The 16,001-nt window shown below is 45.2% G+C and overlaps 1 protein-coding gene across 1 annotated transcript in view; it reads right to left on the reverse strand.

The window, feature by feature from the left end:
* The window catches only part of LOC147414657 (uncharacterized), a 78,944-nt gene extending 63,123 nt beyond the window's left edge, over window positions 1–15,821 (reverse strand). Inside the window, exons 1-3 of the mRNA XM_086472022.1 lie at window positions 15,775–15,821; window positions 15,249–15,265; window positions 11,241–11,867 (exon numbers count right to left, since the gene is read on the reverse strand). Coding sequence (XP_086328148.1) covers window positions 11,241–11,867; window positions 15,249–15,265; window positions 15,775–15,821 — 691 coding nt within the window. The remainder of the gene's footprint in view (window positions 1–11,240; window positions 11,868–15,248; window positions 15,266–15,774) is intronic.
* Between the last annotated feature and the right edge of the window lie 180 nt (window positions 15,822–16,001).

Genomic DNA, 16,001 nt, shown 5'->3' on the forward strand with positions numbered 1-16,001 from the left:
ACAGACTAAAGCTCTGCTAAGCATTTAGAGGTTGTGCCAGCATGTCAGGTTTTGGTGAGCTTGTGTTCTTATGCCAGCAGTTGGAAACCTAATCAAGGAAATAAATAGTCGTTTTTAACCACAGCTATATTAAAGATGAAAGACTTAAGAACAGAAACCAGTTGGTTTAGACAGTGTAATGGTGAATAGTCCTCACTCCAAAAGAATTCTGTTCTCTATAAAAGGAGGAGTTAAAAGGTGTAGGAAGAGTGATATGTTACGAAAACAGATGGCATGGCAATATTGTTAGTCGTCATTTTGAAGTGAGATTTTGTAGGAGGGATTGCCCGAGTGGACAAACAGGATGAGGGGAGGATGTGTTGAAAGGAAGGCTGGGAGCGGAAAGGGAGATGCAGAGCATGTGAGGTGAGGTGGGGGGGAGGGTGGGGGTGGCTGGAGGAAGAGAGTGCTGAGAGCCAGGGCTGCAGAAAATGCTGACGTGGGAGTTGCAACAACAGGGACCAGTGATCCAAGGTGCTCCCTTTTGGTTTCGCTTGCTTTGGTTCACGGGGCTGACTCATCCCCTGGAATTTCTTATCTCCGGACTTGTGGCTGGAAGTAGGTGAAGTGTTAGGTGAGGTTGATTGCTCTGTGCAGTGGGAGAGAAGGAGAACAAAGTCCCCCTGGCTGAGAAGTGTCCAAGAGGTGTTGAACATAGTGGAGAACTACAGTGTTCTCGTGAGCACTGTGCAGTTTGTGAGCACGTTTTGTGTTGCCTGCTTTCCTGAAAATTTGGGTGGTTATATTTAGGTTAAGGGACATGAAAATGTAAATAAAATGGATTCCAAATATCTAGTGTTCATCTTGCCCGTGTATCAGCAGAAATAAACTAAACCCAGCCAGACTTCAAGCCTGACTGCAGGGTGATGCGTGCACAAGAAAATACTTTTGCTGGCGGAGAAAGCTTGGTGGAGCTGCCTAATCTAGGTGCCTATGTGGCAGATTTAAAAAACAGAACAAAACACAAACACAGTGAGAAACAGGTCACTTCTTCAACTGATCATCTCTTCTTTAGGCTCAGGGGGCTTTCTGTAGCCTGTTTGTTTGTCATGTTCTTCAGTTGCTTCCATAAATACCTTACTTGTTTTGTGGGAGCTTGAGTTGTTGAAAGAAAACCTTAGCAACATCTGATTCTTTCCAAGATAGTCTTTGGCTTTTTCAGAATGTCATTCTCTTGTGGAAACCACTAGCAATGCGATATTTTAATTTTATTAATAATCTGGTTTCTGTCAATAGTCATCTGTCTCGTAGTAAACCATTTAATTTCACTGAATGTTTGAATTCTGTAGTTTCTAAAGGTTGAGCAGTTCCATTTTTTTACTTGTAGTACCCTCATGACCAGGGACTTGGTATTTTGATAGCAGAACATTGACGGCGAGAGGCCGAAGCTTATACATTTGACAATAAAATTGTGGAGATAAAATGGTGATGGAAAAGTAACAGTCGATCAGAGTGGCGTTGGCCAAAGACCCTTTAGTAAGAAGTGGGTTTAGGAGAAACCTTGGCGACTAAGATTGCAGCGTAATGCTTTTATTATCTGAAGATAGATAATTTGGTGTAGAAGGGTCAGGAGAAGCACAAGTAATGCTTAAAACTGAGTAGTACAAAACTTTGGATGTTTTTACAGCTGCTTTGCAGCAGCCATCAGCTGAAACTGGAAGCTTGGTCATGCAGTTGAATCTGCACCTTCCTCGAAGGTGGATGGCTGAGTTTTCAAATCCAGTAGCTTGCATTATTTTTCTTTTATGTTTCGTTAATAATCCTAGATGTTTCGTGGTGTGCAATAGTGAACAGGAGTTTCCTAGTGCGAGGGTTTGATGCAGCAGCCGTCACACGGCGTAAATGTTGCTTTCTGAAGCCGTCTGATTTCATTGGGCTTGTTTGGACAAAGGCACAGTGTGGCTATTTGTGAGTGCCTTTAGACTAGAAAGTCACTTAGAATTGTGGGGCAGGGGGAAGCAGAGGGGAAAGCCTGATGCGATTTATTTGCTGAGCTGAGGAGGGCTGGGGGGTGTTTTGGTTCGGGTTTTTTCTTCTGGAGGTCGACTCAGTCTGTTGTCCTCAAATGACTGAGTTCTTTGTTAGCACTAATGGAGGTTTGAGCTGTTCTGGAGCTGAAAGTAGTTTACTGTTTCAGAGTATTTTGTAAGCTGCCTGTGGATGCTGCGATGAGTAACTAAAGAAGGGCAGGGGATTTTCTACCAGTTGTGTGTCCTGAAATGCTGCACACACTGAAGCTCTGCAGAGGAATTCTGCTGTTTCAGCTCCTCAAACCAGGGTACTGCTAGCACTAGAGGTAGTGTATTCATGTGAGGATTATGTTCTGGAGTTGTCTGTGTTAACAGAGACCTTGATCCCTGGCTATTGACCAGTAGCAGCCACAATAACAGGATGAATGCGTCAAAAATGTCACATTTAAATATTTTTGTTAGCTTGCCGTTGTTGTAGGAAATCATGTATTAGATCTATCTTTTTGTTTTAAGACAGTTTCTTAATAGTTGAGACATGATTAAAATTTCAAGGGGCAATCCTTCCGTTGGGTGCAAGGAAGTTTGTCAGGAGATGATCTGCCTGGTCTGGCTCCATAACATCGAGAACGTGGTTTTTCAAAAGTATAGAATGATCACAATTCCTATAAAATCAGTGTATGTCTGGCTGCCTCCAGGAGTTCCACCCTTAATCCTTTTTTCCTAGAAATACGCTACAAATGTTTTTAGTTAGAAACAATAATTGGAGCCCTGCATTTTTCTAATGCATAATTGTCAAGGAGAGTTACTTATTTGTAGGAGAGAAGCAGCAGAACCCACGGTCTCATTTGTGAGTCGTGTATGGGCTTAAGTTTTTAGTTCTTCAGGATGGTAACTTTTAAGTGATTGGTGTTGTTCATGCAGTCATAACTTCAGGGTTTTGTCTCCCCCACAACTCCCCAGTTCATGTCCTGAACAGAGTTTTGTACCTCAAGACCTGAAAACCTCCTAATAGCAAGAGTAATCAAAAGGCTTGCCGTGTCAAACCACTGCCCTTTTAAGCAATATCTCTGTTGTTGGGTGCTTTTACTGGAGTTATTTGAAATTGGATTAAACTCTCGCCAGAGGATGATTCCTTCACGTTGGCCTTTTCAGACTGTGTTCAGATTGAAAGCTGAGAATTGTGTGCAGAACCTTTGCAAAGGCTCTTGATGTTTTTCTTGCTTTTAATTCTACTCCTGCAAAGAAATTGTTTTCAGTGTTTATCGCCCATACAGACTGCCTGACTGCATTTGTGTCTGAGTGCCACGTATGCAGTTAGCAAATGATTTTTAAAAATTTAAAATATTTGAGCAATTCTTAATTTGGTATTTTAGATGTGGAATATAGAGAGAGGGATTGGATGACCTGTACAGGGTCGCGAGGGATTTGAAGGGGGGTTCGTCCTCCTTTTCTTGCCTTTAGGTGCCTTAATCACAAGACCATCATTTAAGATAACAGTGTGCAGCAGTGCTTCTAAGAAACCCTCACCAGATCTGTGCCTTTGTGCTGTAACGCTGTGTGCAGATTTGTACAGCTAAACTGATGGGCAATAGACTGGAAACAGGCACTGTAGAATTGCATTGAAAAGTCATCAAACCAAAGGTGTTATTAAAAGGTTGTATTTTGAGGGGAGCCAAAGATGTCTGTGTTCATCAATTTCAGCTTGATTTCATTAAAGTTTATGCATTTTTCATCATGTGTTAAGAACAACTTTGAGTATTCTGTACTGGTAAATGATTTCCAAGACTCACAGCATAGCATTTTGGTTTTTGAAGACTAAAGTTTTGACTGTGCTGTGTCTTGTAATGGTTTTGAACCGTATTCAGATACAAGTCTGCATACGTGCTGGTGCACTTCCACTTTCTGCAAGAACTGTTGGAAGGAGAGTCCCTGACACAGCTTAGCTCACACAGTTCCTTTCTTTTTTTTAAAAAAAAAAAAGCGCCAAACAAAGCCAAGCCAAACCCTGGACAGGGAAACTTGGCAGACAGTCATATTGGAAAATAATAAACAGGCCTCTGCCAGGAGTGTTTGAAGTTGTTACGTTTGTCTGGTCGGGACTCGTAGCTGCTTAGAAATCTCTGAATAGCAACAGAGGAGGCAGAGGAACAATTTTTCTACAGGCACAGGGTTGAAATGATTCTTATTTGGAAGTCTGCCTTTGTCATCAAAGAGCTAGAAATATAGTGGGTTTTTCTCTTAAAGGTGGTTTTTGTTTTGTTTTGTTTTCTGAAGAAATGAATATGAAGTTTGCTGGAGCATTCATTTTAGAACAGGACAGTGCAGAAACACCCCGGTGACACTGCTGAATGAGTTTCTGACCAAAGCCATGACAAAATAAATAGCCTGACCTGTGGTTTTAGATCTCAAGGTCTTCTGGTGGTTTCGATGGCAATTCTTTTCTGCTTTTCCTAGAAATAAAGGAATTCTTTGTCTCTTAAAGGGCTAGAGCCCCAGGGATTTGAATGGCCAGCTTCTCTGTAGAGTTGCACAAGCCTTAGTCTTACTTTCCGTCAATAGGAGGTTTTTAGGTGGTTGTCCCAGCCCCAGCCATCGCTATTAATACTATGCTGTGGCGGTCACCTGTGTGAGAAGTTCCCGTTGGTTTGTGCTTTGCTCTCAATGCACTTTGTGTTTATTTTACTTTTGATATACTCAAGTTAATTGGCCAGGACTTGCAATAATCAGTCAAGTGTTGGCCTTAACTATGCAAAATACTTTTAAAGCACAGATTTTTATTCCTGGTTACAGTCTGTTTATTTCAGTTGTCCCAAGTGTTGGAATGACCACTGGAAGAGTAAGTGTTGACTGAAGAGCAGTCTGATGGTTAGGGTGTGAGAGTTCAGATTTTGGTTTTTCCATCAATTTCTACTGAGGCTTTGGAAAATGCTTCTAATATCAATAAAAATGTCAACTGAAGTAAAGTCCTAATTTATAATTTGGCACAGTGCTGCACTGGTAATCTGATCTGAATGATTTGAATCTACTTTATAGCATTTTCCCTTCTTGGTCTAATTACAAATGAAAAATAGATCCTTTTCTTCATCATCCTGAACTTTGCTCTCAACACTTCCAGGTTCTTTTGTTCTGGATGCCTGAACAAGTTTGTGTGTGTCAGTTCTTTCTTAAACTCATTGTTAGTAACCTCATCGTTATTGTTCAAAGGACTGAATGAAACCTTTCTCTCAAAAGGACCGGGAGCCAAGAGAGCAAAATAATAAAATTGGCTAGAACAAAAGTGATGCCATTAGTACTGGAAATAAAATGCAAATACTTCCAAATCTGAAACACGAGAACGGGAATAGTCGTGTTCTGTGATACTGGTGTTCACAGAGAGTTTTCCAGTCTCAAACTAGAGCCTCTAGTTAAGTAGTACTCTGACTGCTTTACAAAACTGAGTGCGTCCTAACAGTCTTTTTTTTTTTTTTTTTTTTTTTTTTTTTTGAGTGAGAGACAGTTGCAACTTTATAGTTCAACAACCCCGAAACATTTAAACATTTTACTAGTTAGTGATCTTTGTGGACTGTGAGTTCACTGCAGCGATAACTCTCCAACCGACCTTGGGGACAAAAAACTTGGAGGTATGATTTGTCAGTGTACTTCTGAACTTCTGAACAAGTGCAACTGCTTGATCTGTCTCCTGACACTGGGTGATTAGCATGAAGTTGTTGCACGGCTTCAGAAAGACAGCCTGTCTTTTCAGTTCTTGGAAATGTCAGTGATAGTTTCTGAGGAAGACTTAAGTGCTCTTTTGAGGTGTGTCTTCACTAAGCAATGAGCAGTAGGGCTGTTGCAAAGTGTATCACACCGTTGACGTTAACACCCTGCGTGCTTTCGGATCTGGTCACGTCCAGTGACTTTAGGAAAAGTCATAGCTTGGCGTTCAAGTGCATTCCTTACTCAAGCTTGTCATGACGGGGCACGTAAGCTGACATAATGTGCCGGTAAAAGCTCTTAGAGCATCTCACTACAAAAAGTAGAATATACCACTAGAGGCACATGGCTGAACAAAACCAGTATGGAAGGTGCAGAATCACTGAATGGTGTTTTACAAGGTTCACCTGGGTCTTCAGATTTGGTTGTTAATCTTTGGAGTTCTCCATAGGGTAACCAGCTGCAAGGGTATCTAAACACACGGGTATAAAGCAAAGTCTGTTTTGAAAGAGATCGAGACAATCACTTCTCTGACAATGAACAGGAAAATATATTCAGTAGCTTCTAGTCCTCTCTTTTTTTCTTTTAGGGCTAGCTTCTACTATGCCAGTAGCTGTAGCATGGGAAAACAATGGTTTGGGCAGATTACCATGTGTGTATTCTGCCATCAGCGGAAAAAAAAAGACCTAATTAATGCTTATTTCTGTAAGCCCTTGGGTAAAAAGCAATAGAACCACTACAGAAAACCAACTAGTAGGGAATAAACTGGCTTCAAATGTTTACTTTGTAATAGCTTCATCAAAAGTTATATTCATATGCATAAAATGCATAAAACTACCTCTCATGGCTAATCTATAGTGTTATCCCCAAGTTTTACCTGTTACTGTGATAAGGAGACTTTGTCCTGTTCACTTACAAAGTGTAGAGTGTCCTGGGAGTTAAACGGATTGTATTTTGTTTAGTTTTATCCCCTCTCCATTGCACCTTCCTTTGGCGACTATTTAGTCCAAAAAGTCTCCAGTGTGCTTTATGGGTTTTGTTTTTTTCCAGATCTGTACTACCCCGGCTTTTGTACAGAAACCCTTAGTCCCCATGGACCTTTGAGTAACGCAGTGAGATGTCTGTGTTTTGTTTGGATGTTGTTATTTCAGGTGTCAGGTTGTACTGAGTAGCTTAAGGAAGTCCTCTGGGTATCTTAAATGTGGGAAGTCCTCTGTTCTTTATTAAAGCTCTGTTATTAAATATGGAGCCTTTAAACAGATAACAGATAAAAAGCGAGGACTTACTTTGATCCGACTAAATGATGATGATGGTGGTTATTTTTTTTTTTCTCAGTGCATTGGAAATGCAAGTTCTCTTCCATTCTTTAAGCAGTCCTGTTGCTTTTGATGATCCATTCCACTCAAAGGCTTAATACAGTAAGATTTGAAATATTTGTAGTGAACTTGTGTAGCTATTTGATTCCTTTTTCTGAACATGGTGATCGGTAGCCATAAATTTTCACAACCTGAATCAATGAAGTTCTGTTGGTGGAACTTTGTGTGCAGATTTGTGTAATACATGCTGTTCCTTGCCATCTTCAATTTAAGCAGGATTTTGTGTAAAGCCCAACTTCTTAGAATAATAGCAGCAATCCCAGGGGACATAAAAGAAAGTATCTTGGGAACAGAGGTAGACCTGTGTTTTTGATTTTGTTTTCAAATGAGAACCAGTTCTGTAGTTGTAGTTGCCAGGAAACATTCAACACCAAAACCAAGTCAATCCAGTAACACACTGTCTGCTTGAGCTGTCAGAGAGCTTAAAACAATAGCTCTGAGGTATGAACTGACCCATTCTTAAAACTGTGCCAGTAGTGATCATAGAATCATGGAATCATTAGGCTGGAGTAGACCTCTAAGATCATCAAGTCCAACCGTTGACCTAACACCACCATGCGCACTAAACCATGTCTAGAAGCACTACATCAACACGTTTTTTGAACACCTCCAAGGCTGGTGACTCCACCACTTCCCTCGGCAGCCTGTCCCAATGCTGGATAACCATTTCGGTAAAGAAATTTATCCTGATGTCCAATCTAAACCTCCCTGGCTCAACATAGAAGAATCATTTTGGTTGGAAAAGACCTTTAAGATCATCAGGTCCAACCGTTATCCTAACACTACCAAGCCCACCACTAAACTAGGACCCTGAGCACCACGTGGGTACGTCTTTGAACACCTCCAGGGATGGTGACTCCACCACCTCCCTGGGCAGCCTGTTCCAATGTCTGACCACTCTTTCAATAAAGAAAATTTTCCTCATGTCCAATCTAAACCTCCCCTGGCACAACTTGAGGCCATTTCCTCTTGTCCTATGGCTTGTCACTTGGGACAAGAGACCGACCCCACCTCACTCCAGCCTCCTTTCAGGCAGTTGCAGAGAGCAGTAAGGTCTCCCCTCAGCCTCCTCTTCTCCAGACTAAACCACCCCAGCTCCCTCAGCTGCTCCCCATCAGACCTGCTCTCCAGAGCCCTCACCAGCTTTGCTGCCCTTCTCTGGACACGCTCCAGCACCTCCGTGTCTGTCTTGTCCTGAGGGGCCCAAAACCGCACCCAGCATTCGAGGGGCGGCCTCACCAGTGCCCAGTACAGGGGCACGATCACCTCCCTGCTCCTGCTGGCCACACCATGGCTGACACAGGCCAGGATGCTGTTGGCCGCCTTGCCCACGTGGGCACACTGCCGGCTCACGTTCAGCTGCCTGTCGACCAGCACCCCCAGGTCCCTCTCTGCCGGGCAGCTTCCCAGCCACTCCTCCCCAGCCTGTAGCGCTGCTGGGGGTTGTTGTGGCCGAAGTGCAGGACCCGGCGCTTGACCTTGTTGCAACTCGTGGAACTGGCCTTGGCCCAGCGATCCAGCCTGTCCAGATCCCTCTGTAGAGCTTCCCTGCCCTCCAGCAGATCGACACTCCCACCCAACGTGGTGTCATCTGCAAGCTCCCTGCGGGAGCACTCGATCCCCTCATCCAGCTCATTGATCAAGATGTGACACCAGAGCGGTCCCAATGCTGAGCCCTGGGGGACACCCCTTGTGACCGGCCGCCAGCTGGATTGAACTCCCTTCACCACCACTCTCTGTGCTTGGCCATGCAGCCAGTTTTTAGCCCAGCTTGGAGTGATGATCGGAAATGTCCGAGTACTTTACTGTGTCACTGTTCATTGAGATAGAAGGTAGGACTATATCTATATACATCTTGCATTCTGAAAAATGTAGAGCCCAGACAGGCTGATAGAGTCAATAAAATGAGTAAAAGAACAGGTGTAGGTGGATATTAAACTAAACAGCTGCAAAGTCTTAGGTTTGGAATTGCTTTTTCTGAAGTAAGTATTGTAAAACTTTAGACTTACTGCTATAATTATTGTCAATTCAGGATGCTTCAGTTGCAGGGCGTACACATGTTAATTGGTGATGTTTAATAGTATTTATTGCCTTGAAGAAAAACTACCTTCACTTACCTTTTCTTTTGCTTCTTTGTTGTTGGGCTTAAGGTTAACTGTGATTGGATGGCTTGAACACTTGTCAGAATACCTTTGTGTAGAAACTGGAGTCAAATAAAAAAATCCAACGCCAACTGAAAGACTAGACGAGGTCATAGGCTTTGAGCAGGGAGGTTGGACTAGATGGTCTCCAGAAGTTCCTTCCAACCTCGACTGTTCTGTCAATCTGTTCTGTGACAGAAGAACTGCATTTAATAAACCTGCCTTAACATAGGTTTATCCCAGTAATTTGTATTTCAGACTTTGTTCCTTGTTTTGTTGAAATTTTTTAACTCATTCTGTTTGTGATAAGTAGAGACACGGACAATTTAAAGTGTCAAAATCCAATGCGAATTTTATTATATTAGCAAGTGAACAAGAGCAAAGGCAGCGCTGGGCGGCCGGGGAGTCTGCGCTCCGCCAACGGCTCGCGCCTTCCCGTCTCATGTAAGCACATTATATACAGTCTCATTTCCTGCATTCGCGATGTCGCAATCAGGTCGATACTCTGCGCATGTTCCTTCTGTTGCTGGGGGGTCTTTCTCTGCCTCCTGGTGGTCGTAAGGATGAAGGCTGAAGGTCTTCCTCGTTGCCCTGTGGGTGAACTTATGCAAGAATGTGGTTACTCAACCCCCTCAGCTACGGGTCTTGTTTACTTTGCCGAATGTCCTTCGGTTGAGCTATCAAGCCTTGCGGGCACATAAATCTTCCATCCATACCTTCCCATACAGGTTTAATGAACAAAACACAATATGCTACCTATTACAATCCCCCCTTTTTCTTTTGTCCATTATTTTGTTCATTGAACCGTTGTAGCTCTTGAGCACTCAAAATAAGGGTTTCTGCCAAATCGGGCTCATCGGATACCGATTCGTACTTCGCTCGAACAAGCATCAGGTGAGCGGCTTCTAAACGGTTCTTAACTATCGCGATAACTTTATTAAAAATACAAGGTCCAAATGCAAGCGTTAAAGTGAGCAGTATTAATGGTCCCGCCAATGTTGACAATAAAGTAGTAAGCCAAGGAGAATGGTTAAACCATGATTCGTACCAACTTTGTTGGGATTCTCGCTCTCTCCTTTGTTGTTCCAACCCCTTTCTTAGCTCTGCCATTGTGTCCCGTACTATTCCGGTATGATCTGCATACACACAGCACTCTTCCTTTAAAGCTGCACACAATCCCCCTTGCTGCAAGAATAATAAATCCAAGCCACGTCTATTCTGAAGCACCACTTCTGATAGTGATCTTAGTGATTTTTCCAATGCGTCTATCGATTTTTCTATTCTGCTCAAATCCTCATCCACTGCTACTCTAAGTGACTTAAATTCAGCTTGTTGATTAATAGAGAGGTCATCCCTGTGGTCGCTCCGGTTCCTCCAATTGTAAGGAGGGCGGCTATGGTCAGAGCTGTAAACGGTTCCCTCCTAGCAAGATGGTGCTCGGGGGTGGTTTGATAATTGTAGACAAACTCATTTGAGTGATATACAATTTTTGGAATTATTGCTACTTGTATGCAATAATCTTTGCTTTTATTAACATTTCGGAGGCTCAAGCAAGGTGTTACTCCGATGCTTGAGCACACCCATTTTGTGTTTGCCGCTGGTATTAACCAATCCGCAGGAGCTTCCTTTGTGAGTGAAATACTTACATTACACAAATGTTGTTTTGTGGGTGGAATTGTCCCAACGCACCGTCCTTTTCCCGTTACTTGTTCCAAGGTGAGACCTTGGACCTGATCCTTTCCTTTTTCTCCATAAACATTGTGCAGGGTTTGTCCCATTTACCTGCCTAGCCTTGGATGTAATTCCTACAGCCTCGTAAAAGGGCGGTTTAATGCTATAGCATAGCCAGCAGGAGCTGGTTATTTGCGGGTTAGTCTTATTTAGTATTCGGTAGCTAGCTTGCATCACTTTCCATAGGGTATTTCCTTCTAAGTTTTCTTCTTCTGAGATAGTTATACCAGAGTGAGTATTATTACCAGTAAACTAAGTATCATTGCTTATACCAGAGTGAGTATTATTACCAGTAAACTGGGTATCATTGCTAGTTTCAGTATCATTCGCGGGTCCCAGAGTTTGTTCATGTGTTAGCACGGGATTTGGTCCAATTGGTTCCGGATCATTTGGAATGGTCTCTTTTTTTATTAGTATCAGTCCTCCTCTATCAGTTCCCGGTTCCCAATAACGCATTCCCCAAGTTTTTCCCACAAACCATGTAGGGTTCTGGTCTTGAGAAATATTCATGTATACAAACTGGCAATTTCCAGACAATAGTATACCACCAGAACTATCACGCTGAGGGGGTGCACATCCCACTGGTCCCCATGTTACTGTAATAAACTTGTCATTCCCTCCCCCGGGAGCCCAGTCCGATGCTATGGTTTCACAACCCCAGTATGTGCAATAATAATGTCCTGGTGAATTACAATAGGTCCTTCCTGGATTTGAACTAGGGCAAAAATAAAACCCTTTCAGGTTTAAGCATGGTTGTATTGGCACGAGTTGGCACAATGTGGGAGTAAAACTGGGAGGTCCAGAGACTATTTTTGTCTGTACTACAGCTTGGTCTTCCCATCTAAACAGGGTCCATTTAAAAGGTTCATGCGCGTACGGCTCACAAACAGGGATGCATAATACTACCCAGATTGCCCCTATAAATACGTATCGGGAAAAGTGGTGGTTTTTGTAATATACCAATTGCTTATTCCTACCCCGATTTGATACCCGTCCCCGATTTTTGTCGTTTGCACTCCAGGGCTTCGCCTTTTTGCTACCATCTTTGAGGCAGGATCTCAAGCACTGCTTTACGGTCCCAATCGTTGGGTTCATTCCTCCACAGTTTTTTACTCCTCTGCCTCGCTCGTCGACTCGGTTGCTTCGAGCCACGAGGGGTACCATCTTCTCGGCAGCAGGGGTATTCTTCAGGAGGACTCGTGCTTACTTTAGCCAATTGCCTCAGGATGTATGAACTCCAGTTGGTATCTTTAACTTGGGGTGCGTTGCACTTCACCCCTTTCAGGAACTTCCGGCACTGCCCTCTTACTATTTCAGCGACAAAAGGAATCGGTTCATTCGAATGGTAACAATAATTTTCGGGCCGAATTCCTTTAGCAAATATCTCCCACCATTCCTCTGATTCAAGAATAATCTCTCCCTGTGATTCTTTTAATTTTAATGCCAATTCTGTGAGTTCCCTTTCCCACTCCCAGCAGATCCGGCAGACACTCTTTGGGGTCTTCCGTTTCGGCAATGGGCCCACCACCGTTCCCGACACACCTTACACACAAAGCACACGAATGGGTAACAGTTAATATACCACACTTGATTTCAGCATCTACATGCCCATCTTCAGTCAGAATTGGATTCTCACTATATTCAATTTTAAAGGTGTTCATTCAGGTCCTTTGAAATTTTATTTTTAGGTCCCCGGGTACACTGGTCACTTGCCACTGTTGATTCTTCACGGGTCCTTTGATTCGGCTGGCGTGAGTCCACCCTCTTTCAGCTGTTCGTATGGAGGTTTCTGTAGTAAGTAAAACAGGATAAGGCCCTTCCCACTATGGGGTTAGTAAGGTCTCTTTACTTTCAGGTCCCAGCTGGCTGAGTAAAATATACGGATTTGCCACAACTGGGAACCTTGCAAGTGTTCTTTTGTTAATTTCCCATAGGTCATGGACTAATCTATAGGACCCATCAGTTTTCTTTACGGGTAAGATGGGTGTATTGAAGGGAGACATGCATGGTTCCAGTAGCCTTGGTTTAATTAATCTTTCAATTTCTGGTTTCAACCCCATCCTGCCTTCTCGTGAGATTGGGCATTGTTTTATTTTTATTGGAATTTCCGGATCCTTGATAGTTACAGTGAAGGGTGGGATATCTAATTTGCCCGCTGTCTCCGGAGTGTACCAAACCTCGGGGTTAATTTTTACTTCATCCTCACTCCTAAGGGGACATAATTTTACTTGCATCTCATTATTTTTAACTTCCAAATTAATGCCCAGTGTGATGATCATATCTCGTCCCAATAGGTTATAATCTGCTTCTGGGACCAACAATAGGGATCCCACCCCAAATTTAGATTCCATTTCAAAAAGAACGTCTTTTATTACTGGAACCCCGAAAGGCTCTCCTTTTGCTCCAATTACTTGCATTGTCTCCGGGGACAAGTGACATCCCCGGGGTAATTCTTGTACTATGAACCTTTTGGCCCCGGAGTCCACAAGGAACTCGATTTCCTGTTGCTGGGGACTTACTTTAATTTTTATCAAGGGCTCGGTCTTACGTCTAGCCCCCAGCAAATAGAGCCCCTGACACCCCTAATCCTCCTTGAATATTTTCTCATCCTGCAGCCGCTTTCTGCATTCCCTTCTCATATGACCCTTCCTCCCACAATAACAACACCCTACGTCCTTTCTCCTTGTTCCTTCCACCCCGGGTCTTGGGTCCGTTTTGTGAGTCGATCTAATCCCACCTCCACGTTGTCCTTCCCGAGCCACTGCTACCATCACCTTTGCCTGCTTCTTAAACCTCTCGTCTTTCCTTCTGACAAACACCTTCTGTGCCTCCCTCAATAGCCCGTCCAAACCTCTGTTCTGCCAATCATCTATCTTCTCAATTTTTCTTCTAATATCTTCCCATGCATTTGCTACAAATTGCATTTTCAGCAGGGCCTGGCCCTCCTGAGTGTCTACATTCAGACTGGAATACATTTGGAGACTCTTTCGTAGTCTCCCTAACCATTTAGTGGGCGACTCATCTGCTTCTTGATATTCCTTGAAAGCTTTATTAATTCTTCCTCTCTATTCTTCCTCCCTCAGTAGCCACCCCCCTTTTCTTTTAAAGGGTATAAATTTACCCTAGTGTCGGCCACCATCCACAGACTGGCATATTCACTTTCTTCCAAATTAAATGGTTCCTTTGAGTTAACATAAATGTTTAGCGCCTGACATATCCAATCCTCAAATGATCCAAAACCAGGCCAATATAGATGGTCTCCTCGAATCTGTTTTCCGCCCCAGACCTCTATGCAATAATGGATCATTTTTACCTTATCCTTTCCCTGCCTAGAGGGAAAGTTATCCCAGTGTTTCAACATCAGCCCTAGGGGACTATCGGGCGGTATTTGGGGCAATTTCACGTGGGGCCCCTCTCCCATGGGCTCAAAGGGCTTGCTTTTCCTTTGTCCCATCTTCTGAGGCACTCACACACACACCCCAACCGCTCCCCTCGTTTGGGGCTCGCTCCCTCGCGGGCTACGAGAAACGCACTACTAGAGGGTCCGCACTCACTTCGCCCTGGCAGGACGTCTCATACACCGTGCCCCAGGATACCCAACCCAAACCGAACGGATTCCCGGCCTATACTCAGGCATCCTGCGTCTTCGTTCGGAGCTTCGTGCACAAAGATTACAGGGTTACCGGTTCTCCTTTGCTCAGTGTTCAATTTAGGTTCGTCGGTCGAGACAGAAGCGACCTGAGGGCTGCAGGGGCCGCCGGCTGGCGGGGCGCCTCCCCAGTGCAGCTGCAGGCCACAATCTAGTCGCGATCCGAGTCACGGCACCAAATTGTGATAGGTAGAGACACGGACAATTTAAAGTGTCAAAATCCAATGCGAATTTTATTATATTAGCAAGCGAACAGGAGCAAAGGCAGCGCTGGGCGGCCGGGGAGTCTGCGCTCCGCCAACGGCTCGCGCCTTCCCGCCTCGTGTAAGCACATTATATACAGTCTCATTTCCTGCATTCGCGATGTCGCAATCAGGTCGATACTCTGCGCATGTTCCTTCTGTTGCTGGGGGGTCTTTCTCTGCCTCCTGGTGGTCGTAAGGATGAAGGCTGAAGGTCTTCCTCGTTGCCCTGTGGGTGAACTTATGCAAGAATGTGACTACTCAACCCCCTCAGCTGCGGGTCCTGTTTACTTTGCCGAATGTCCTTCGGTTGGGCTATCAAGCCTTGCGGGCACATAAATCTTCCATCCATACCTTCCCATACAGGTTTAATGAACAAAGCACAATATGTTACTTATTACACCGACCGTCCACCTTCATGTCTCTGCTGATAACAGCAAAGGACGAGGTAGATACTGGGGCAATTTGAGAGAGGACCCCCTCCCCAAAACGAAGGCAATCCTAAATACACCCCAAGCTTTAGGGAGCCAGCCCAGAACAGCAGAAAATAAAGTTAAAATGAACTCTTTCGCATTCCGCCAGCCCCCAGCCGGCAGCACACCGAGCGCCTCGGGGCTCCGGTGGGAAGACAAAGAGCGGGATAAAAGAAAATGGATGCATCCCCGGGGTGCTGGGCAGCGTCCCGGGTGCCTCGTCCCCGCAGCTCCCCCCGCCCGGACTCCAGCCCTCGGCGCCGTTACCTGCTGCCCCGCACCGGGGCTGGCGCCGCCAGGGCGGCCGGGACGCCGCGGGCCCCCCCCGGGCCCGGCGGGCTGAGGTAGTGCGGGCCGAGCGCCCCCCCCACAGCCCCCCCCATCTCCACGAGCCGAGGTGGTGCGGCCCGCGTTCCCCCCCCCCTCCACGGGCTGAGGTGGTGCGGCCCGGAGCGCTCACGTGACCGGGTGTTGCTGCGTCGCCTGGCAACGGGAACACGGGAACATGGCGCAGACGGCGGCGGGTGAGTGCGGGGCTGGGCCGCGGCCGGGCCTTGAACCGCCCGGCCCTCGGCCGCCCGGCCTCCCCGGCCCCGCGGGTGCCCGTGCCCAGCCCCGCGGCGGCCTGCAGCTGGCGGGCCCCGGGGAGCCGGGCTGGTTCTCACTCTTCCCTCCGCTCTGGTTGCA

The sequence above is a fragment of the Leptosomus discolor genome, chromosome 12 (genome assembly GCF_034619465.1).
Source record: "Leptosomus discolor isolate bLepDis1 chromosome 12, bLepDis1.hap2, whole genome shotgun sequence".
NCBI classification, from domain to species: Eukaryota; Metazoa; Chordata; class Aves; order Leptosomiformes; family Leptosomidae; genus Leptosomus; species Leptosomus discolor.